Raw genomic sequence first — 23524 nt, forward strand, 5'->3', positions numbered from 1 at the left:
GAAAAGTGCACAGCACGGTGGTAAATTTGCCATCACAATGCAGCCTGAGAAAGCGGATGTTACCCTTGTTCCAGAAGCTCCTCGCGTGCCTTTGCAATCACTCTCCCTCACTCCAGAGCAAAACACCGTCTTTGATTTTGTGACAGTCACTCCCTTGCTTTTTTTTTCATCATTTTACCACATAATTTCATATCCCAGAGAATACAGGTTAATTTTGCCTTGTTTTAAACGTTTTAGCAGTCAATTCATACATTACGTATTCTCGTATCTTGCTTCTTTTGCTCAATAGTGTGTTTCTAAGATCCATCCACATTGTGGCATGCAGGTGTAGTTCATTTTCATTGCCATAGGGTATTGAGTTATATAAATATCTCATGGTTTAATTGCCAGTTCCACTGTTGAGGGACACTTGAGATGTCTTTAGTTTGGGGCTATTGTGAACAAGGCTGTTCTGAATGTATATGTGCACACAGGTTTCTCTATGGTGTATATGTGTAAGGCGTGGAAAGCAACAGCTTGTTGATTAGGACAGCTGGGGAGAGGTCCCAGCTGTTGGCTCCAAGGAGGCTGTCTCTGTACAAAAATGCAGCAAAGCATTCACTACTCCTTTTAGGGTGTGAAAGAGGCTCCCACAATCACTGCATGCCTAAATAAGCATTCCTAAATCTGAGAAGCAAAGATCAGCTTAATGTGGATACAACCAGAATATTTCCCTAATATTTTACCAAAGTTTCTACCTTCCTCCAGCATTCTTCTCTCCAGCTGGAGGGTGGGTAGAAGCATAAGATATACACATAAATGAAAAGGTCACACTGTGTTAAGATTCTTTTATTTTGTAATTATTTTTCACATACTCTCCTGTCTTGCCCCTAGACTCTGATGGGGACCATTATACTTATAATATCTCCAGTCCCTAATTTGGAGCTAGTGGCTATACCAGTAGTATCTATACCAGTAATTGTTTGTTGGATGAATTAAGCTGATACAGAACTGATCGCTAAAGACTCAAAACTGTGGTTCTCTTCTGGTTAGAACACTAAGGTTCTTAATCTAAGCACAAGGTTCAATCTCCCTTTTTCAGTAGATACGTCTCTCCTGCGTCATAGCTTACATTTGAATGGCAGGTCCCAAATATTAAGATTTTTACATGGCAGGCTGGGTGTGGTGGCACAAGCCTGTAATCCCAAATCCCAGCTACTCAGGAGGCTGAGGCAGAAGAATCGCTTGAACCCGGGAGGCGGAGGTTGCAGTGAGCCAAGATCATGCCACTGCACTCCAGCCTGGACAACAGAGCGAGACTCTGTCTCAAAAAAAAGGATGGCATTTAAAACTTCATCCTTTATATTAGATACACATGCCTAATTAATTTTTAAAATTTATTCAGGAAATATTTATTGAGCATCTACAAAGTGCCAAGCTGTAAATATCCAGTGAGGTAATATTATGCATATATTAATTGATTAAAGGTTAATATATCTAATGACAGTTTAAGGAAATACATATTCAATCAAATCTGCCATGGAAATCTTTTAAAGAGCTTAATGAAATTATTTTAATATGAAGTCAGTCATCTACTGTATAATGTAGTGTTACTAAAATAATCACAAGATTAACAACCTTAGACCATATTTTGGTTCTATAGGTATCAGCAAACATCTTCTATTTAAAGGGAAAAAAGAGCCGACAGTCTTGCTCATATTAACTCAGCTATTGCAAAGTAAAAGACTAAAAACTGTTTGCTGTGTTTGGGACTAAACATCCAATTTAGGTGATTGAAGCAAAAGCTTACACTATGTATATCATTACACAACTCTTGCCCATAAGGTGAGAATGCTGTCTCACGTAGTTAGGAGTGTTTTGGCTTCAGAATGATTTCACTGGCAGAATGGAATTAAAGGAGAAAGATTCAGAAAAACTACTACTTGACAATTTCTAAAAAATTCTAAAACTTTTTAATCTAACTTTTTACCACCACCAGTAAAATCAAAGTACCAAGTTTGTTCTCTGATATAAGCAACATCAAATTCCCCAGTTGTTCCCTGGGTTCATGTTCTTTATAATTCTGCCATCCTCTGCATAAGCAAGGTTGTAAGCAGCCACTACTCTCAGCTAAAACCAGATCATGGGACTCAAACTCCAGTCTAGAGGCTCAAAGACCCATTGCCTGACTCCTCAACTCTTAGCTTTATTTTGCCTAATGAGATTTAGCTTAAGAGCCTTTTCTTAAACAGTCTTTTTTGAGGGGAATAAAATAGATGTTCTTGGATTGGACATTGTCCTTGTAGATCTTGTTTCTTTCAGTTGAAAGATTTCCTACAAAACTACAGACCAGTTTTAACCCACCTATTCTGTCAACTGGGGCACTCAAACCAAAAGTTTCCAGAAAAAAACTACACGCCAAACAGAGCTGCGGCTCGTCAGCGTTTCCATGTTTGCTACCAAACGCACGAATTGACTTGTATTCAAAACTCATTGATACCGGTTAACCTGGGAAGAAATTAGCACACACACCCCAGTTCATTCAGACTGAAATGATTGAGACCAAATAAAACTAGTGTGGCGTGGATACTGAATCCTTTTTACTCACGGAGGGGTGAAGAGCCTCATGTTAAGTGTGAGGCTTTTGTTTTGTTTTGTTTCAAATCACTTTATTCATGATTCACAGATATACATCAAATGTAAAGAACACTTAGCTATAAAAGAACAAAAACAGGAGTAACACAAAGCAGTTGCAATTTTTGGTGTGACTAAGATGTAGCTTACGCTCTGACACCTGTCCTAGGTCCTGGCTACTGCATGGGAATTGGACCCCTCATCTCCCATGGCAGATTCCTGTGGATGGGGATCGGCAGTGCCTGCAACTACTACAACCGGGTGTATGGAGAATTCATGCGAGTCTGGATCTCTGGAGAGGAAACACTCATTATCAGCAAGTAAGTCTGTTCATAATCGGAGACATACTTTTTTTTTTTTTTTTTTTTTTGAGACGGAGTCTCGCTCTATTGCCCAGCCTGGAGTGCAGTGGCGCGATCTCAGCTCACTGCAAGCTCCGCCTCCCGGGTTGACGTCATTCTCCTGCATCGGCCTCCTGAGTAGCTGGGACTACAGGTGCCCGCGCCACGCCCGGCTAATTGTTTGCATTTTTAGTAGAGACGGGGTTTCACCGTGTTAGCCAGGGTGGTCTCGATCTTCTGACCTCGTGATCCACCCACCTTGGCCTCCCAAAGTGCTGGGATTACAGGCGTGAGCCACCGCGCCCAGCGGGAGACATACTTTTTAAATCGAGGCTGGAGTTTTTTCCACTTAAGACAGCTTTATTTTTATTATTGATGTCTTTGTTTCTAATGCTATATTTTTACCACTGAAATGAAGGTGAGCAATCCCCAGAAATCTAACATTGAAACAGAATAATTGGGTTTTGCTTGAAATGAAGTCAGCGGTACATAAATAAATAACTCTAGAAAGTTGGGAAATTATTTACAGTCTCTGTGAGCAGTGAATGTGGAAACTTAGAAGCCAGATAATTTGATTTCAACGAAACATACTTTAGGGAGAGGTGTTATCTTTTCTGCTTTCCTAAGTTTTTTGGTCTTAACCACAAATAAACATTAAAAAGAACCAAGCCAAACAAACAAAGAAAAAACCCATACAAAACAAAAATAAAACCCAAGACACCACTGCACTATAGTCTGGGTGACAGAGCAAGACCCTGTCTTTTAAAAAGTAAAATAAAACCTGAGGCAGAGGTATCTGATCAGCAATTTGCTAATTTATTCTCCTGCCAAGCCACTGAGCACCTCTAAAAGAGCAGATGGTAAACCGACCTTGGCTGAATCTGATTAAAGAAAAAAGAAAATAAAAGAAGAGACAGTAGAAAAAGAAGTCATTCACATGCTGCTCTTTCATTTATGACTTTACACCAGTATCCAGTGGAGGGATCTTACATAAATCAGGAACAATATTACCCATTTAAAAAAATAGTGTCCTCCCTCTCTGCATTATTATATTTTGTGGATAACTAGCAGATTGAATTAGTTCTATGGTTAACTAAATAGGAATTGACTATAAAGAACTAGTTTGGTGAAATACTCGTTTCTTGTTTATTGATCTTAGAAAATGGAGAATTTCAAAGGCAGCATATTTCCCTAGACTTTCAGCCAGTTTTAGTAGATTTTTAGCAAACCTATGTGCAAACACTGTCTCATTAACACATTTTTATATTTGTAATCCCTGACAGAGCTTTACCCACAAACCGAAGCTGACCAGGGTGTTTTATCAATTTGTTCAAATTATTCATTCAGATACAAAGACTATAGCTCAAAAGCAAGTGAAGCTTTTCTAGAAACTACATAATTTTTTCAGGTCAAGATTACATACATCATCTCATAAAATACCACGGTATCCTCAAAGCCCAAATATTTGAAGCAGATACTGAAAGAAGGAAGCAGGAGAGAAATAGGTGTTATTTTAATACTTCCAAATATTTCAAACTATCCAAAACAATTTTTTTTTGGCCTGGGATTTTTTTGTTTGTTTCATTCAGTTTCATGTTGTAGCACTTCTAAGAGTAGCTAAGGCAGACCTCACACAAGTAAACAGAAATGGCTTCAGGTGGAAACAGCATTTCATTGGGTTCATTGTGACGTACATTAATGCAGTAGTTTTCAAAGTGTGGTCCTTCAACAGGCAGCATCAACAAGCCTGGGAACTTGTTAGCAATGCACCTTCTTGGGCCCCACCCTGACCTACTAAATGAGACAGTCTGGGGTGGGACCCGCAATCCGTGTTTTAACAAAGTCTGCAGGTGATTCTGCTGCACACTTGAGTTTGAGAACCACTGCTCTAAGAACTAGATCATAATTACTTTTTAAATTTTAATTCTCCTGGTCTATTAGGCTTTAGTCAGCCAAATTTAAGTGACTATGATATGTTCTTGATATGTTCTCATTTTAAAAATCAGTACTTGAGTCACTTTTACAACTGGCTCCGGTCTCACAAATATCCTGGAAGCGCTGGTGTTTGGGTTTGCGGGTAGGGACATTTGCTGCTGCTCTTACATTTCCCCACACAGCCACCTGCCTTCCAGCTCTCCCCAGCCCAGGGTCTGCCTTCCCCACCACCTCTTTCCCTCAGCAGACAGGTGAAGTGACCCCCAGGATATTTATCTAGAAGGATATCTACCTGCTGCCCAGGATCTAGCACAGTGCCATGCTTCTCACCCTAGCTGTACCTTACAGTCACCCAGGGAGATTTTCAAATCCCCACTGCCTAGGCCACACCCCGACTTTTAGATCAGAACCTCTGAGGGTAGGACCCAGGCATCAGTGGTGTTTAATACTCCCCAGGTGATCCCAGGGTGTGACTGAGTTTGAGAACTTCCATCTGGAGAGGGGGTGGAGGAGGAAGCTCCTGGGGCAGAAGGGCCTCTCCCCAGGGTTAGGGGAAACAGCGATGCAGGTTTGGTTTTGTCTTATGCTGAGGTGGTGGCAGTATAAGACTAGAATTGGTGTAAAGAATGATGGAATTGAGAAAGGACCACAGTACCAGGATAGAAATCATTCTGACATACTAGATATTTCGATGCTAGATTCTTAAGTCTCCAGAAAAACTCCCTGAATTCCCAAAGACAGTTCTTGAAGTGGTTGCTCGTTACAGTGGGGGTGGCATCTGACCACTCTGCTAATCTTAATTAGGAAACTGATTCCAACAACCCCGACCAAGTCAGGCGCTTGTGCACGCAGAGACGCGGCCACAACCCCCCCACCCTACCCCCAGCTCTCCCAGTTCTTTCCTTTTCCTGTCCTCTCAGGCTTTTCACTTGTTGGAGTCTTTGTGTTCTCCTTAATTGCCTCAGAGCAGTTCCATTTTGTTGTTAAAGGCTGAGCTCCCCGCGGGAATAGGACGTGTTTGTCCCCATCTCCTTTCCTTGCCTGCTCTTCAAGTCCCTTCCAGAACTCCCCGTACCTCTTGAAAAGACCCCACTGGACCTCAGAAAGCTTTTTATTTTTATTTGAATAGTTTGCCAGATTTTTTTTTTCTTTTGAAAAGTTTGAGGTCTGTAGTCATTACAACTGTGTAGAAATTATGGTCCAACTTTTCCAACCAGCTTTGTCCCAAAGTAATGGGGGCTGCAGAACTTCAGGGGAGAAGTCAGGCATGTGGGCTGCTGCGATGCCGCCTGCACCACTGGGGGCGTCGAGGCACAGTCCATCTGGTGAGATGTAGATGATGTGTGCACCGTTCTTCCCCCAGGCAGCTACCCAGGCAGCTGTGCTCTAAATTAATGAGGGTCTGTAGGTGCTGCATGACACTATATGTCCATTATATGTCCCTAGATTCGTTTTTGTCATGAATACAAAAGAAAATTTATGTAGCACTCATAAAGGGAAATTAGCAATTAGCATGCTAATTCGGGTTCTGTTTGCATATCTGTTAGCAATTAACATACTAATTAGGGTTATATTTTTACATCTGTCTTAAAGATGTGCAAATTTACACATCATTTGCAGGGGTTTCCTTCATTTATTCTTTGAATGTACATTTACTGAGAATTTATTATATACTAAGCACTGAATGATTCTAAGTTGTAATAGTCATTACTGGCTCTTCATCCATTAAATATTTATTGAAAACTTACTATGTATAGCAGCAGGTATTGTTCTAAGCTCTGGGAATACAGCAGTGAAAAAACCAGCCAAAATTCCTTTACCTCATGGAGCAGTGTGTTGTCACTAGGTCAACAATAAACAAGTAAAATATATAGTGTATCAGCAGAGTGACCAATTGTTTCAGTTTGCCTGGGACCAGGGCCTTTCCCAGGATGTGGGACTTTCAGTGCTGAAACTGGCAAAATCCTGGGCAAACCAGGATAGCTGGTCACACTGTTATGAGGCAGATAGGTATTACATAGAAAAAGAATAGGGAAAGCAGATGGGGGAGGACGAGTTGTAGAGATGCAGGTGTGATTGTAAATAGGTGGTTCAGGCAGCCCTCACTGAGAAGACAGCGTTTAAATAAAAACCTAAAGGAAATGAGCAAGTAGCCCATGCAGAGACCTGGTGGAAAAGCATTCTAGACAGAAGGAACAGCAAGTGCCAATGTCCTAAGGCGAGATCCTGAGTGGAAGAACACAGGAGATGAGATGAGAGAGGCAATAGGGCACCAAATCACGTCAGGCCTTGCAGGCCATTGTAACAACTCCAGCTTTTACCCTCTGTGAGAAAGGAAGCCACTGAAGAATTTGAGCAAAAGAGTGACGCATGTGACTCATTTGTGTTTCAGCAGAATCATTCTGGCTGCTCTGTTGATAATAGGTGCAAGAAGACAAGGGATGGGGACAGAGAGACCAGTTAGGCAAGAGGTGATGGTGGCTGGTCCAGGTGGTAGCAGTAGAGGTGATAAGATATGAGGGAAAATTCCAGACATATTTTGAAGGCAAAGCCAACAGACTTGCTGACAGATTGGATGTAGGATGTAAGAGAAAAAAAAAAAAAAGAGTCAAAGTGCTGTCCAGTTTTGCATTGAATGGGGACATCGTGTCCTAAGATAGGTGGAGCAAGTTGGGAAGGGGAGAGATTAGGGTTCCATTCTAGACATGTTAGATTTGACATGCCCAGTTGACATCTGAGTGGGATGATTGAGTAGAGAGGACTGAACCTGGAGACCCTCTAATGTAAATAGGACAGAAACTAGCAACAGAGACTGAGAAGGAGCAGCTGGACCGAGAAGAGAAAACCAGGAAAGTGTGATGTCTGAAAACCAGGTGAAGAATCCATATCAGGGCGTAGGAAATTTTGAACCATGTCAAATACCACTGATGGGGAAAGGGAATGCATGGAGATTTCAGTACTGCGTTTAGCAACAGGGAAGTCACAGGTGACCTTGACAATAGCAGTTTCATTAGACTAGTCAGGGCAAAAGTCTGACCAGAGAAGAGAATAGGGGGAGAAGAATCAGAGGCATCAAGTGTAGACAAGTCTTCCAAGGAGTTTGCCATAAAGAAGGCAGGAAATGGGACAGTAGCTGAACGAGATGTGCAGGCAAAGAAATTTGATTTTTAAAATAGGAGAAATTACAGTATGTGAGTTGTAGGGGGAATGGTCAGTTATGGAGGAAAATCAAATGATTGTTGATGGAAGAGAAAGAAAGGGTGTGCTAAGTGAGATGTGAAGAGGTCCCTGGGGACAAGTGGATGGGTTGGCCTTGAATGGGGACATGGAATTTCCATCGTAATAGGAGGGAAGGTGGAATATACGGGCACAGGTCCGGGTCGTTGGGGCTTGCGGAGATTCTCTTGTAGTTGTTTCCATTTTCTTGGGAAAATTGGAAATAAAGTCTTCAGCTGGGGCTGAGTGGGGAGAATATGATAGTCATGTAGAAGAGTGAGAGAGTGAACGGGCTGGGGACTTGCAGTAGCATTGCCAGCGACACTAAGAGCCCACTTGAATTTAACCGAGACCTGACAGCAGGCACATGTGTGCTCACGCACACACATGCACACACACGTGTGCACATACATGGTTTTTCTTTTCTTCCCAGCCTCAACTGCCAGATGCAAGCACAGAATAAGCTTAGAGTTGGACTTAGCTGGAGTTGTGGTTTTACCAGGCAACCATGACAAAGTAAGAAGAGGGTCAAGGGAGTTGAGGATTCAGGGAAGGGTATTTTAATTTTAATGATTGACAATAATTTCTTCCCAACTTTCTATTAAGAAAATTATCAAATGAGTAGGAAAATTGAAAGAGCCGTCCCCCAGTCACACTTTTCCCCCTATGACATTGACCTTTTGAAGAGACCAGGTCAGCTATAAGATATCCCACATTCTGAATTTCTCTCACTGTTTCATCAGGATGTCATTTACTATATTCAACTATTCCCTGTATTTCTTGTAAACTGAAATTGGGTCTAAAGGCTCAATTAGATTAAGGTTGCACATTTTTGCAATAACACTTCAGTAGTACTAGGAACTTCATATCACATCACATCAGAAGATGAGTAACGGGTTGTCCCAGTAGCATTGATGTTAAATTTGATCACTTGGTTGGGTGGTTACAGTAAGATTCCTCTGTTATAAAGATTGCTTATCTCTTATAGTCACCTCGAATTTAAGCTGGGTAAGTGAGGATATTAGAGACATGAAGGACAGTGAAAAGGTGACAGGATTGATGGAACAGATCTACACGAGGCAACTGTTTTTAAATGTTTGTCATCAGCTGGGTGCAGTGGCTCACACCTGTAATGCCAGCACTTTGAGAGGTGAAGGTGGGCGTATTACTTGAGGTCAGGAGTTTGAGACCAGCCTGGCCAACATGGTGAAACCCTGTTTCTACTAAAAACACACACAAAAAATTAGCTGGGCCTGGTGGCGGGCGCCTGTAATCCCAACTACTCAGGAGGCTGTGGCACGAGAATTGTTTGAACCTGGGACGTGGAGTTTGCAGTTAGCTGAGATTGTGCCACTGCACTCCAGCCTGGGCGATAGAGTGAGACTCTGTCTCAAAAAAAAAAAAAAAAAAAAAGTCACCAATTATTCCATTAATTGCCTCCTCATCACTGTTGAACCTGCCCACAAGTGTGTGAGTTGTTTAATCCCAGAACTCAGGTGGCTTCCTTCTCATCACCTAAGAGCTTACTCCCTGGCTACTTTTCATTTTGAACAGACAATAGGTCTGCCATCTTTGGAGATGTCTTTTGTCTTCAGTCATGCTTAATGAGGGATAATAACCCTAGTGACCAGACACCCAACACTGTGCCCTGTCCCTGTGAGGTTGGGGACTCATTTGGACTCTCCTCAGTGCTAAGAAATCCTCATTCTCCCAACTAATGAGTATAACGCTTGCCTATGGCAGTGTTGCAGGCTGGCCCACAAGCCAGAGCCAGGCCTGTCTTGACTGCCAGGAGGAGCTCTGGGCTGGGGTCCTTAGTTCGTCACTGACCTTCTGTTCTTCACTTCTCTGATTTACTCTGGCTAGATCAATCCAGCCTACTTTTAGTAAGTGACCTTGTTTTAAATTGCTCATCTGTGGCCAGTCACACATCCCTTGCTTTATCACTTCTGCCTGATTAGCTTTGTCCCTGACAAGCCTGAGGTTTGAATTCAAAATAGCTGAGATGTTGGTGCCCTCTAAAGGACACATGAATTTTAAAGGTTGACTCTTTGTTACTAATAACTAGCAAATATTTAGTTGGGTTTGTTTTATGTTTGGAGTTTCTTACTCTCTTTTGAAAACTGGTTAGCAAGTTCTTAAATGAAATGGACAGGCCAATATAATTAATGCAGTATGCAAAAGCCCTAGGGTCAGAGCAGAAAAATAGGGTTTGTCCGTTAAGTGCTTAAAATTTTTAGATACGAGTTTGTGAACAAAGAGTATATAAATTACTTAATTTCTGCTTTAATTATGGAATGATGGAGGGGAAGGTAAGTAAAGCTAGAGTTTTCAAATATTTTAATTAGTAAGAATTTCATGCCTTCCTATAGCATAATTTTTCTATATATGACAAAATTTGAAGTGTCAGACAAATTAATTCTCTAGAATACAAATGGAAGCATCTGTATTTTTATTTTATTTTTGTTTTTATTATTTTTATTTATTTATTTTTTTGCTAGGGAGAGGCAAACATATCCAAAACTTAGGATTATTTGATGAATATTATCCAGAATCAGATCAAAAGAATCTTTAATGGTGTTTTTATTTGAAAATAGGGGATTTTTCCTGAAATAGATATCAAGTAAATAAGTTATTTATACAATAGCTCTGCGGTTTTTTTGTTTTTTTGTTTTTTGTTTTTTTTGAGATAGGATCTTGGTCTGTCACCCAGGTTGGACAGCTTCAACCTCCAGGACTCAAGCTCTCCTACTGCCTCAGCCCCCCAAGTAGTTGGGACTACAGGCACACACTACCACGCCCAGCTAATTTTTGTATCTTACATAATAATAATCCTGTTCTAATTTCTTGACATTACCATTATTTCAGAGGCTTACTTTTAAAGCTTAAATAGGACTATGGAACATATCACAGATGTGAGAGCTGGATTAATACTTAGCCCACAACCTAATCCGTTGAACCAGAGCAGCGCTTTTTAGGCCTGGAGTCCTCTGGGAAGGTATTTCAGCAGGTAAACTGAACAACCTCACTAAGGCAAAGGTATCCTTTTAGGAGCCAAGTGTCAACTAGGAGATGGAGGAATAAGAGTCTCTCCAACCTGTCTGAGAACCAGTTGCAGATATTATAGTAACCACTTCTAATCTTTTGAGGGTTATGTGTTCTGAAAACCTCCATAGTAGGAGAATTTGCATTGTGAAACGAAATTTTGGGAGACCAGAGGGGAGGGAGGACCAAAGTTGAAATTAATACATGAAATTTTGTATAAATATTAAGTTCACCAAGAAAGTAACAACAACATCTGAAATCAAGATAATACCAATGACATCTTACGCATCTTGAATTTGCATAATTGAGCATCATGCAAATTGTACTATCTCATGACTCATCACATCCTATGTCATGGGAGAACTCTGTGACCCTGGAGACCTTGATGAGTCATGATGGAATGCAGAGCCCCAAAATAGCTTCCTTTACTACCACAGTGAACTTTGCATGCCAGCCCAGCCAGCCCCTGGCCAAGCTCAGGGCTAGAAGAAGTGCCCAAGGAGATGTTTTTCAAGCCCTGACTGATACTCCACTGGAGAGGGCAGGCCTGATCAGAGACTAGAGTTGGGTGGTACCGGGCAAAACTGCTGGTTCCAAAATAGGAAAACAAGACTTTGGTAATTCCACAAACTTCCGATTCTGTGACTCACTCTTGCAGTGGGTGGCACTTTGTGGAGTGAGGCTGGGTGAGACCTGGGAGGCTGGAGGTTCTTCTGGCTCTGGTGGTATGGAGGGTTCAGCTTCTTAACAGCCTTGAAGCTCTGACTCCAGTAGTGGGTAGTATTTTGGGGAGGTTAGAGAAGAAAGAGAAATAAGGAATGGTATGTGGGTATATGTGTGTCTTTTCTATCTTTGGTGATGTTTAAACAGGGAGTCAGTAGGTAGAAATGATTCAACTGGAGAAGGATGTCCTCACGCTAACAGAAGTGCTTATTCAATCTGAATACTAGAAATCATGCACATTGCATTTGGAACGACATGCATTTGCTAAGAGAGCCACCTCCTAGTCCAAATGTACCACCATGAGTTCTGCTGACCCTTAAAAATGCACACCAAGGTTTCCTTTCTTTTCAGGTCCTCAAGTATGTTCCACATAATGAAGCACAATCATTACAGCTCTCGGTTCGGCAGCAAACTTGGGCTGCAGTGCATCGGTATGCATGAGAAAGGCATCATATTTAACAACAATCCAGATCTCTGGAAAACAACTCGACCCTTCTTTATGAAAGGTAAGCAGGTACTTAGCTACAATCTTCGTTTTTGTCTATGAATATGCCTTTTTTGAAATCACATTTGTTAAATATTTTATTTACTTATTTATTTATTTATGGAGACAGAGTCTGACTCTATCACCCAGGCTGGAGTGAAGTGGCACGACCTTGGCTTACTGTAACCTCCGCCTCCCGGGCTCAGGTGATCCTCCCACCTCAGCCTCGCAAGTAGCTGGGACTACAGGTGTGCACCACCATGCCTGGCTAATTTTTGTATTTTTTGTAGAAATAGGGTTTTGCCACATTTGAGACCAGGCTGGGCTCGAACTCACGGAGTCAAACGATTCACCCGCCTCGGCCTCCCAAAGTGCTGGGATTACAGGCATGAGCCATCATGCCCAGTCTGAAATCATATTTTGAATTATACTGCAATAAAGCAGGAAGAGCTAACATTCATTATACCTTTACTCTGTAGTAGCCATTGTTCTAAACACTTGAATGGCAGCCCCATGTGGTAAATGTTGTTATCACCTACAACTGACAGAAAATGAAGGCATAAAGAGGTTAAGTAACTTGCCCAAGGTCCAAACATTAGTAAATGATAGCCTGGAATATATCCCCGAAGCCTATATTTCTTAATCACCACACATTCTTTTCTTCTTATTGATATGCAAAGCAATTTTATAGGTATAAAGAAGAGATGAAGATATATATTTAGAGTAATTTCCGTTAAGAATTTAGCATGTCACCCATATGTTTGATTTAAACATGGCCACACAATGTGTTTGCTGAGTGCTTGACTGACAGCCCAGATGATTCAACAAGAAGCAATTTGTGAATGAAATTAGAGAATTTTAGAACTGAGAGGGACCATATCTGTCATCTAACCTCTGATTTTAACAGTTGAGGAAATAAAGTCCCAATGAAGTTATGATTTTCACCCAGGCAAAACAGGGAGTAATGAATGAGCTGAGACTCGGTTGCAAGCCTCCTTATCCAGTGATTTTTCTCCCTTTACCTCATCATGCTGGAAATGAAACTATTGGGGAATACACATGACTAAGCCTGGACATTACTATCAAGCATCAAGAAAAATAATCGTGCCCTAGAAACCTTGTTAGTGGTGGAATCTGGGGCTAGATGATTTTAGGTCCGGCCCTGTCTATTCACAGCCTTCCCTCCAGCAGCCCGTGCTGTGAACCCAGGTCACCACCTTCCGTGTGCCTGCTAAGATGGGGAGAGCTATGCCAGTACCTGTGCCCACTGGGTGTTGAGTCCAGCCTTCAGAGCTGCCCCTCATCAGGACTCAGCACAACTCTTGCTGTAGACCCCAGTGTATCACTTTCCTATTGCTGCTGTAACAAATTGCCACAAAATAAGTAGCTTACAAGAACACATTTATCTCACAGTTCTGTAGGTCAGAAGTCTGACATGGATCTCAGTGAGCTGAAAATCAAGGCATAGGCAAGGCTATGTGCCTTTCTGGGGGCTCTAGGAAAGACTCTCTTTGTCTTTTCCAGCTCTAGAGGCCAGCCACATTCCTTGGCTTATGGCCCTTTCCTCCAGCTTCAAAGCCAGCAACAGTGGATTGAGTCCTTTGCACGTTACATCTCTGGCCCACCTTCTGTCATCCCATCTCTCTCTGGCTTTGACCTTGGCTTAGAAAGGTCCTTTGCCTTTTTTTTTTCTTCTTCTGAGACAGAGTCTTGCTCTGTCGCCCAGACCAGAGTGCAGTGGCGCCATCTCGGCTCACTGCAAGCTCCACCTCCTGGGTTCACACCATTCTCCTGCCTCAGCCTCACAAGTAGCTAGGACTACAGGCACCCCCCACCACGCCCGGCTAATTTTTTGTATTTTTAGTAGAGATGGAGTTTCACCGTGTTAGCCAGGATGGTCTCGATCTCCTGACCTTGTGATCCACCCGCCTCGGCCTCCTGAAGTGTTGGGATTACAGGCATGAGCCTGTAATCTTTGCTTTTAAGAACTCATGATGAGGTTTGTCCCACCCCATTTCAAAGTCCTTAACCTTAGTTATATCTGCTACTTTTCATGTAAAGTAACGTATTAGTTGGTTCTGGGGATTATGACCCAGACAAATTTAGGGTGCTATTATTCTGCCTATCACTCATGTTGGGGGAGATAAATCTCCTTATACCTTATAAAACTATGGAACGAATTAATGGAAAAAGTATAGGACTTGGTATTACAGGTTGTGAGTTTGAGTCCCAGCACTGCCACTTGCTACCTATCTGACCTTAGGCAAGTCGCTTCACCTTTCTGAGCTTCAGTTTCCCTATTCACAAAAGGTGATAAATGTTATAAAACTTGCACTCTAGGGCTATTGTGAAGAGCAAATGAAATAATGCTATAAGATCCCACGTTTGACTTTTTCATTTGGCTCAGGCATATTAGGAATATGTGAACTAGTATTTAGGAGTAGTTAACTTTCACATACCAATATCCTCTACCCTGACATGCAAGAGCTAATTAAAAGAATCTCTAAGTTCATCCATTTGTTTGACAAACCACTGTTGTCATCACTGAACTAGGTACCAAGATACAATGACAAACCAGATGTGGTTCCTGCCCTCGAGGAACTTATAATGGGGGAGGGGGGTTTGAATTAGGAAGGGGCAGCCCAGCACATCACCAAACACTACCCTAGGTGATAGTAATGCTGGCGGTTGCACGGAGTGATGCCAAGTACAGATGAACAGGCCATCTAAAGCACACTGAGGGGCAGGGGAGACTTTTCAGAGGACTGGATGCTCATAATGAGTAAGGTAGAAGCTAATTAAGAAAACAAAAGACAAACATTCTAGGAGTAAAGAACAGGATAGCCAAAGGCACAGATGAATAGTTAGACATGACGCATCCAGGGCCCTGTCAGTAAGTCCTTGTGCCTGGTGCAGATACATTCAGGGACGTGGCCAAGGGGAGGGCAGGGCCATATCACCAAAAATCTCTCGGTTAAGGCAAGGAATTGAGCTTATCTCAAAAACTATGGAGAATCACTAAAGATTTTAAGCAGAATGATATGAACATATTTGTATTTTATAAAAATCCCTCTGGTAGCAGAGAGAATGACTAATTGGAAGGAAGCAGGACCGTGAGCAGTGAGAACATTTAGGAGCTACTGCAGTGATGCAGGAAAGGTGGAGGGGAGGCTGTGGGTTCAAGATAGTCAAAAGGATAGACCCTACGGTAGTAGACCCTATAGTACTTGGAAATTAAGCCAAACATCTTTGTGACTTTTTTTTAGATAGCCTTCTATAGGGAAGATCAGGGTTTCTACAAAAAAGTGCTACACAATTGGACCCAAATTCATAATCCCAAGAAATAGGAGGCTAATTGCTTATTGGAAAGTTCACTGTGGTGTCTGACATTTCTATAATCAATAAGAGTCCTAAGCATTTTTCAGTGAATTTCCTTTTAGAGTTAGACTCCCTGTTGGTTTTCCTGATATAGCAGAAAGTTTGGCACAAGTTTCAGTAACGTTAATGAAAGTATTGACTTACTAGGTGAGTCTGTAGAGAAATAGTTAAGTGCAACTTAGGCAATGGCCCATCTTGGGAGGTGGGGAAGGGTGGGAGCGAGGGGTGAAGAAATAGCATATGTTTCCCAAAACTGCCGAGAAATGTGTCCATATTGATGGTATTTGCTGTTTGCTTGCCCAATTTTCTTTTGACTGGACAGATTCAATACGTTTTGGCACATTTTAAAAATTAAATCATATCTACATCATACCACTGCCTATAAGCAATGTTATTACATTTTTGCCCATAAGTTTGGCATGTGGCTTCAAGCTCTTTAAACACAGAGGCAAATCATGCATGAGCCTGGGAGAAAACCACCAGTGACATTCTAAGCCAACCCTTCCACACAAAGGGTTGAGTCATTTGTCCTGCTTGCTGAAGTGGCAGTCACCCAGAGAACAACATCCTGGTCTTTCACATCTGCCAAGTCCTTCCTATGGTCAGAAAGCCTGCTCCTACCTCAACCTTCCTTCCAAGATGTATGGAAATCTCAAAAGTCTAGGACCAGTCCTCAGGCCTCCTTTCTTGTTTGCAAAGTATACCTTCAGGCATGGGGGTTCTGCAGCTTAACCCAGTGTGTGTGTGTGTGTGTGTGTGTGTGTGTGTGTGTGTGTGTGTGTGTTTAAGAGAGAGAGAGAGAGACAGAGGATAATCTTCTTCTGGAGTTACATCTACAAAGTTTCCCAATATTTTTTATCTCATTTCAAAGACTCTGACGTTAACAACAAACATGAATAATAAAAGATTTAAAAAGAAAGATTACTCCTAAAAGAAGCTTAAAGAAACTTAACACAAAGAGAGAAAGGGGCACTTTAAGGGTTAAACCCTCCTGTGTAGGCCACCCACCATCAGGACTGCTCAGATAGTCAGGAACAGGGGAAGAGTGAGATCAGAGCCAGTTTACTCTGTTTTCATTCATTCATTCTTTCCTCTGTTGAAAAAATATGTATGAAGGCCCCCATGGACCATCAGCTTGAAGGGCAATGCTAGTGAGCGACTGTCACTGTCCTTAAAGAGCTCTCAGTTCAGTGAGGGAAGACTGGTAAGCAAGCAAGGAATTGCTTAGCTGTCATGCCGTTGGTTGAGTAAAATAAACCTGGAAGTAGTTTGAAGAGAAATCAAAATTAAGAGAAGGGCACTTTGGGGGATTTTTACAACTAGCCTTTTACACTTTAACAGGAAGCACCTTAGATCAAATAGGATCCAATTTGACCAGTTTTCCAGTAATATCCTGCCACCTGTTGAAACACAAAATAAATATGATCCTAGGCAAATCCAAATCAGCTTTGGAGGGAAATGTATACAATAAATATGAAAAAATCACTGATTTGTGAGTTATGACCACAAGTACTAAATGTTTCCTTTGCAGTCTCATAAATGGCTGGCTAGAGCATGAAAAAAGTTGAATTTTTAACAGTTTGTTTAAAATAATATTTGTCCCTATCTTCCTTCCATTCATTCATTCTTAACTATAGGATAGTACGTGCTTATGGAAAATCACAGAAAAGCATAAGATGATGAAAACTTCCACCCAATTATTAAATAAAAAATTGTGGACAATTAAGCTCCAACATAAAAAGCCAGAATGGCCTGATTTTGTGTGTGCCCTGGAGTTCATGATGGCTGATTCTCTGATGTGTACCCTGCAGCTCTGTCGGGCCCCGGCCTTGTTCGCATGGTCACAGTCTGTGCTGAATCCCTCAAAACACATCTGGACAGGTTGGAGGAAGTGACCAATGAATCAGGCTACGTGGACGTGTTGACCCTCCTGCGGCGTGTCATGCTGGACACCTCTAACATGCTCTTCTTGAGGATCCCTTTGGATGGTACTGACATTTTCACTCTCGCATCTTGACCATCTGTCCTTTATTGAACAAGGAGCTAGGAGGGTTAGCAGACCAAAGGAATCACATGCCGTTTTCTACATTGCTCTTGTTCAAACATTTCTAAGTACTCCTTGTTTTTTTCCCTAGTGTTTCTGCTTTATTCACTTATAAAATATAAATTTCCATAAAGTAGGGGCCAGCATCTATTTCTTTTGTATCTTTCCTCATTACTCTAGGAAATAGAATTCTACCCACAGTTGAAACTTAACAACTGTGATTAGTTCATTTGGTTATTAGCATATCCTACCACCAATCAACTTTATATATTTAATCATTTCCAACTGTTCTTTTGGGCATGATATATACATACATATATACACACGTATATACACACACTCCTCCCTCAAAGCTACTAAACATGAAAATATCATGCCTATATGATAAAAATGTCAATATTGCTGGTGATACTGATGCTGACGGAAATGATGATATTAGCTGCCATTAACGTAGTATCTAATGTGTGCCAAACAGTATTAAAAATTGCTATATATACATGTTTGCCATTTATTGTTTATAGTCTTAACAAGATGTCTCACTCAAAAGGCTAGTTTCCTCACTATGATACAGAAATGAATATGAAAACGTGTGCATGCTCACGTCAAACTCATAGAACTTGGTTTTATTTTGGCAGGATTAAACCAATTTGCAACCTGAGTACAACTGCCAATATTTCGGCTAGTTCTTGAAAAGTTGTGCCATTGTGCAAAAGTCCTTGACTTTTTGATAACTTTTTAACCTAATGATCAAACACCTGACAGGAATGGAATTCACTGGACTTGTACCTAATTGTTTTACACTGTTTTCTACGGGTTACATTTTTTATTGCCATTGCGACCTTTATCCACACACTAACCTGGAAAGTATAGGAATTAAAAAATTGGTATTCTTTCTGATATACCTTTTTCGTTTTCTTCTTAAAGTCATTTAAATTATATATTACTCTTAAAGAATGTTTTGGTCTCCATTTTAGTAGTCTGTGCATAAGGTACTAATACATGTACACAAAGAAAAATTCACAAGCCCATTCAGATGTCTTTTAGAACATTACCTACCACTAAATATTTATACAGTTGACATAATGCTTATTATGCCCTTGAATAATAGAATTTGTTTTTTATTACTTCTTATCCATAAGCATTGGCCTTATATTATCTCAAGAGGAACAGAATTTATTATTAAACAAGATTCTTAAATCCATTATTCATATCGTGACCTCATACATTTTGTAACCCTAGTAGTGAATATACCCTAAAAACCTATAAATCCCCCAAATCACTCTACTGATCAAAAAAAAAAAATGTACATGCAACTCTACCACCACACCAAAAAGCATAAATCACTTGAGTAGTTTGGTGGTTACCAGAGGAAGGGAAGCGTAGTTGGGTAATGAGGAGAGAAGAGATGAAGAGAAGTTGATTAATGGGTACAAAAATACAGGTAGATAGAAGAAACAAGACCTAGTGTTCAATAAATCAGTGTAGTGAAGAAAATAAATAATAATCTATGTACAACCAAGTAGCTAGTAGAGAATAATTTGAATGTTCTCAGCATAAAGAAAAGATAAATGTTTAAAGTGATAAATATCCTCATTACCCTGATTTGGTTATCACACATTATACAAATCTATCAAAATATTACATGTACCCCTAAATATGTGTATCTATTATGTATCAATAGAAAATTAATCATTTGGATTAATTCCATTCTGCTGTTGGCATTAAGTATGTACAACTCAGTGTGACTTTTCCTGAATTAACACCAGTGTTCATTGATTCAAACATTCATTCATCAAACATTTATTGATTGCCTATTTTATGCCAGGCACTGTTTTAGGTTCTGGGGACATAACAGTGACCCAGACGGATAAAGTTCTTGCCTTCAAGGGACTTACATTCCAGTGGGTGATATGGACAGGAAAAGAAATAAATATCTAATAAAATATTAGGCAATAGTAAGTGCCTTGAAGGAAAAATGAAGCAGGGTAAGAGGACAGGAAGTGAAGGAGGGCAACAGTGGGTGTGGGCACTCCCTATTGCCACACTGGCTGTATGGTTTTGGGCAAGCTTCCGAATTTCTATGAATTGCAATTTCTTCAACTGCAAAAGGATGACATCACAAAACCCATGGCAAGAATATGAAAATGAAATTAAAAATCTCTTTCACGGCCGGGCGCGGTGGCTCAAGCCTGTAATCCCAGCACTTTGGGAGGCCGAGACGGGCGGATCACGAGGTCAGGAGATCGAGACCATCCTGGCTAACAAGGTGAAACCCCGTCTCTACTAAAAAATACAAAAAACTAGCCGGGCGAAGTGGCGGGCGCCTGTGGTCCCAGCTACTCGGGAGGCTGAGGCAGGAGAATGGCGTAAACCCGGGAGGCGGAGCTTGCAGTGAGCTGAGATCCGGCCACCGCACTCCAGCCTGGGGGACAGAGCCAGACTCAGTCTCAAAAAAAAAAAAAAAAAAAAAAAAAATCTCTTTCACAAAGCGCCTAGCATGGTGACTGGTATTTAGCAGTTGGAAATAAATGTCTATTCTCTTCCCTTTTGTATATTATCTGGTATAATTTGAAAAAGTAAGGGTTTTATTTCCTCTAGTATTCAATTTAATTAAAGAACATTTGTTAAGAGCTGATTGTGTGTGAGGCTTAGGACAAGGCATTGAAGAACACAAGATGAATTCTACACTCTGGATTGAATATAAATAACTATGAAAGCTACGTGATGAGTGCTATGGGGGAAAAATGAACAAAGCACCATGAGAACATGATTAGAAGCTATTAAGTGTATAATCCATATAAACTGTCCACTTCATGGCTCTGCTTACCCAACACCAAATGAAGTTAAAATGTGCTTGTTAGCCACCTAACAGGCTCCACTTTTTGCACTCCCAGGTACCAGAGTGAAGGCCATAACAGCCGTAATTACTAGTTCCATTTGTCCAGAGAAACAGGAGCAAGTTGGAAGCTCAGCCCGAGGAGAATATGTGAAATTACAGGTTGAAAACTTGAAAACTAGCAACTCATTGGTTAACTAGTCCAATTTGGGTGGTAAGGAGAACAAATCAGTGCTTGATTTCTCTAGTGGTATTCACATGGCTAAGACTCCTGCTGAAGATGGAACCTCGCTTAGCTTAGAACCCCGCACTATTAGGAGAATCTACAGGAATGTTTTCTGCCCAGACCACCCTTCTTAGGCTCACATTTTGCTCAACTGCTCTTCCTTGTGCGTTTTTTTTTTCCTACAGAAAGTGCTATCGTGGTTAAAATCCAAGGTTATTTTGATGCATGGCAAGCTCTCCTCATCAAACCAGACATCTTCTTTAAGATTTCTTGGCTATACAAAAAGTATGAGAAGTCTGTGTAAGTAATACAACTTTGGAAGATTTATGAGTACAATTGGATTGGTTTTTTCCCCTTGTGTCTTTGCTGTTTTTGTTGGCCTCTCCGGTAACTTTTCTGCTCTCTAGAGCCCACAGGGAGCTGTTGATTAGGTTGCTGATGAAACACTTTTTACAGCAATCTGGCTGCATTTGGCCAGACCAGAGAGTAAATGAAGCCTTTGGCTGGGCGGCTTCTCGGCAAGGGGTCTGAGTGTGTGGTCTTGGAGCTTCAACTCGGGAACTAGGACATTGGTGTGTTTTGAGTTGAAGAGAAGGGTTGACTGATCCTGTCATTAAAATCTGTCAAAATTATCTTTGCACAACGGAAAATCTGGAACCATAGAATCAATTTATAGTTGTGTTGTTTTTGAATGAATTTAACATAATTTAACTTGTAAGAACTGACATTAGTCTCAATACAATTTTTTCTTAATGAGTATAACTAACTTCAATAAAATGTGTGTGGGTTTTTTAAATTAGGTATCTTGTGCTTTGGGGGTCCTGAAATTGTCATTAAATGGCTTTGTTTTGATCTTAGAATTGTCCATCAGAAAACCGGACAAATGCCCAGTGGCCTACAGGCTAATCAATGGGTTTGTAGAGTACAAGTAGCCAGTCACTAAACACTGCTACCTCTAACCACCAGTGGAAAGCCTATGGAATCTAGAAGCCTATGCTTTGTGTCCTGTTTCTAATGGCCTTGGGAAGTTATTTAAAGTAAGATATAACCTATCTTCTAGAGTAGGGGCATAGGTTAATGACATCATATAAGTAAGGCAATTAGCATAGAGCATGGCACATAGAGGGTACTAAATATGTTAGTTTCTCCCTTTCCTGTGTTCATATCTTCCTCAGATGTTCCTAACCATCTCAAGTTCTCCATCTCTAAACGTCCCCAAGCTTGTCTGAAGACCTGACCTTATTCTACTTGTGGATTTTGAAATTCAATAATATTAGTTTCTAGAGAAGAAGCCAACTTGATGTTGTTTTGTTTATTCTCTCATGGTTGATGAGTACTAGGTGAATGTTTTAGACACTTGGTTCTTTATACATTTCATTCCCACCAGAGCTTATTGTGACTTGAAAACAAATAGATAAAAGATTCATCTCTTCCCTGTGATCAGAGCTGGTGGCAGTGGTAGTGGTCTGAAGAGTTCATTACATAGTTCTTAGTCATTAGTTTAGCCTTGGTCTTGGCCATTGGACCTATAGAAATTTATTGTACAAGTCTGTGTAAAGGTTTCTCTTAGGTTTCTGCAGTTCCATCAAGGAACTCTCTATGAATTTACAGGCTAGGGGCACTCCAACACCTCCCAGACCATTTGGGGCTAGTGCTCAGATGGGAATGCTATGAGCATTCTCGGCCTACTAGGAAGAGGGCACCACAGCCCAACTGAGTGAATATCTGTTAATTGTATGTAGGAGTTGCTCAGCAAACATTTGATGAATGCATGGATCAGTAGGGTATTTAAGTGTATCAGTGAACATGTCAATTAGAATTTGAAAGATGGATTTATTATACATTTAACGTAATACAGAACATTGTTCCCTGGGATAAGGGAACAATACACTTACAAAGAACACATACACTTAAGGACAGAGATAGGAAAAATTGAATTTAGATTCAAGGTGACTTTATTTTTCATCTAGTGTGATCCCTTCACTTTAAAAGGATGTAGGGCCCAGAGACTCAAAGTATCTTACATAGAAAGAGAACAACCTGAACTAGGACCTGACCCCACCCCGTCCAAGTGTTCTTTCAACCACACTGCCAAAATACCTATACATATTTATGCAACTGTTTATTCATTCAACACATATTAGTGTTTACAATGTGGCAGAAACTAACAAGGCATGAGAATAAACATCAAGAATGATACCTAGTCACTGGAGTTTACTGTTTATAACAGGAATCTCAAACTCAACAGTCTTCAGGACTAGGCAAAGAAAAGCAGGCTATGGGGGCCGGGTGCAGTGGCTCATGCCTGTAATCCCAGCATTTTGGGAGGCCGGGGCGGGCGGATCACCTGAGGTCAGGAGTTTGAGACCAACCTGACCAACGTGGTGAAACCCTGTCTTTACTAATAATACAAAAAATTAACTGGGCATGGTGGTGGGTGCCTGTAATCCCAACTACTCAGGAGGCTGAGGCAGGAGAATGGCTTGAACCTAGGAGGTGGAGGTTGCAGTGAGCTGAGATCATGCCACTGCACTCCAGCCTGGGCTACAGACTGAGACTTTGTCTCAATTAAAAGAAAAAGAAAAAAAAAAAAGCAGGCTGTGGAAACATAAGACAAGGAAATGGAGGTGCCTGTGGCAAACTGAAGAGCACCTGACAGCACTCACAGGTTTTTTTTTGTTTT

The 23524-nt window shown here is 41.0% G+C and overlaps 1 protein-coding gene across 2 annotated transcripts in view; it reads left to right on the forward strand.

Moving 5' to 3' along the window:
- The window catches only part of LOC100997810 (aromatase), a 91690-nt gene that overhangs the window by 61545 nt on the left and 6621 nt on the right, over positions 1 to 23524 (forward strand). For both annotated transcript variants that reach the window (XM_017960617.2, XM_003900933.4), the window contains 4 exons: positions 2783 to 2933; positions 12225 to 12379; positions 17547 to 17723; positions 21027 to 21141. In XM_017960617.2, the coding sequence (XP_017816106.1) occupies positions 2783 to 2933; positions 12225 to 12379; positions 17547 to 17723; positions 21027 to 21141 (598 nt within the window). The remainder of the gene's footprint in view (positions 1 to 2782; positions 2934 to 12224; positions 12380 to 17546; positions 17724 to 21026; positions 21142 to 23524) is intronic.

This window comes from Papio anubis, unplaced genomic scaffold (genome assembly GCF_008728515.1).
Source record: "Papio anubis isolate 15944 unplaced genomic scaffold, Panubis1.0 scaffold44, whole genome shotgun sequence".
NCBI lineage: Eukaryota > Metazoa > Chordata > Mammalia > Primates > Cercopithecidae > Papio > Papio anubis.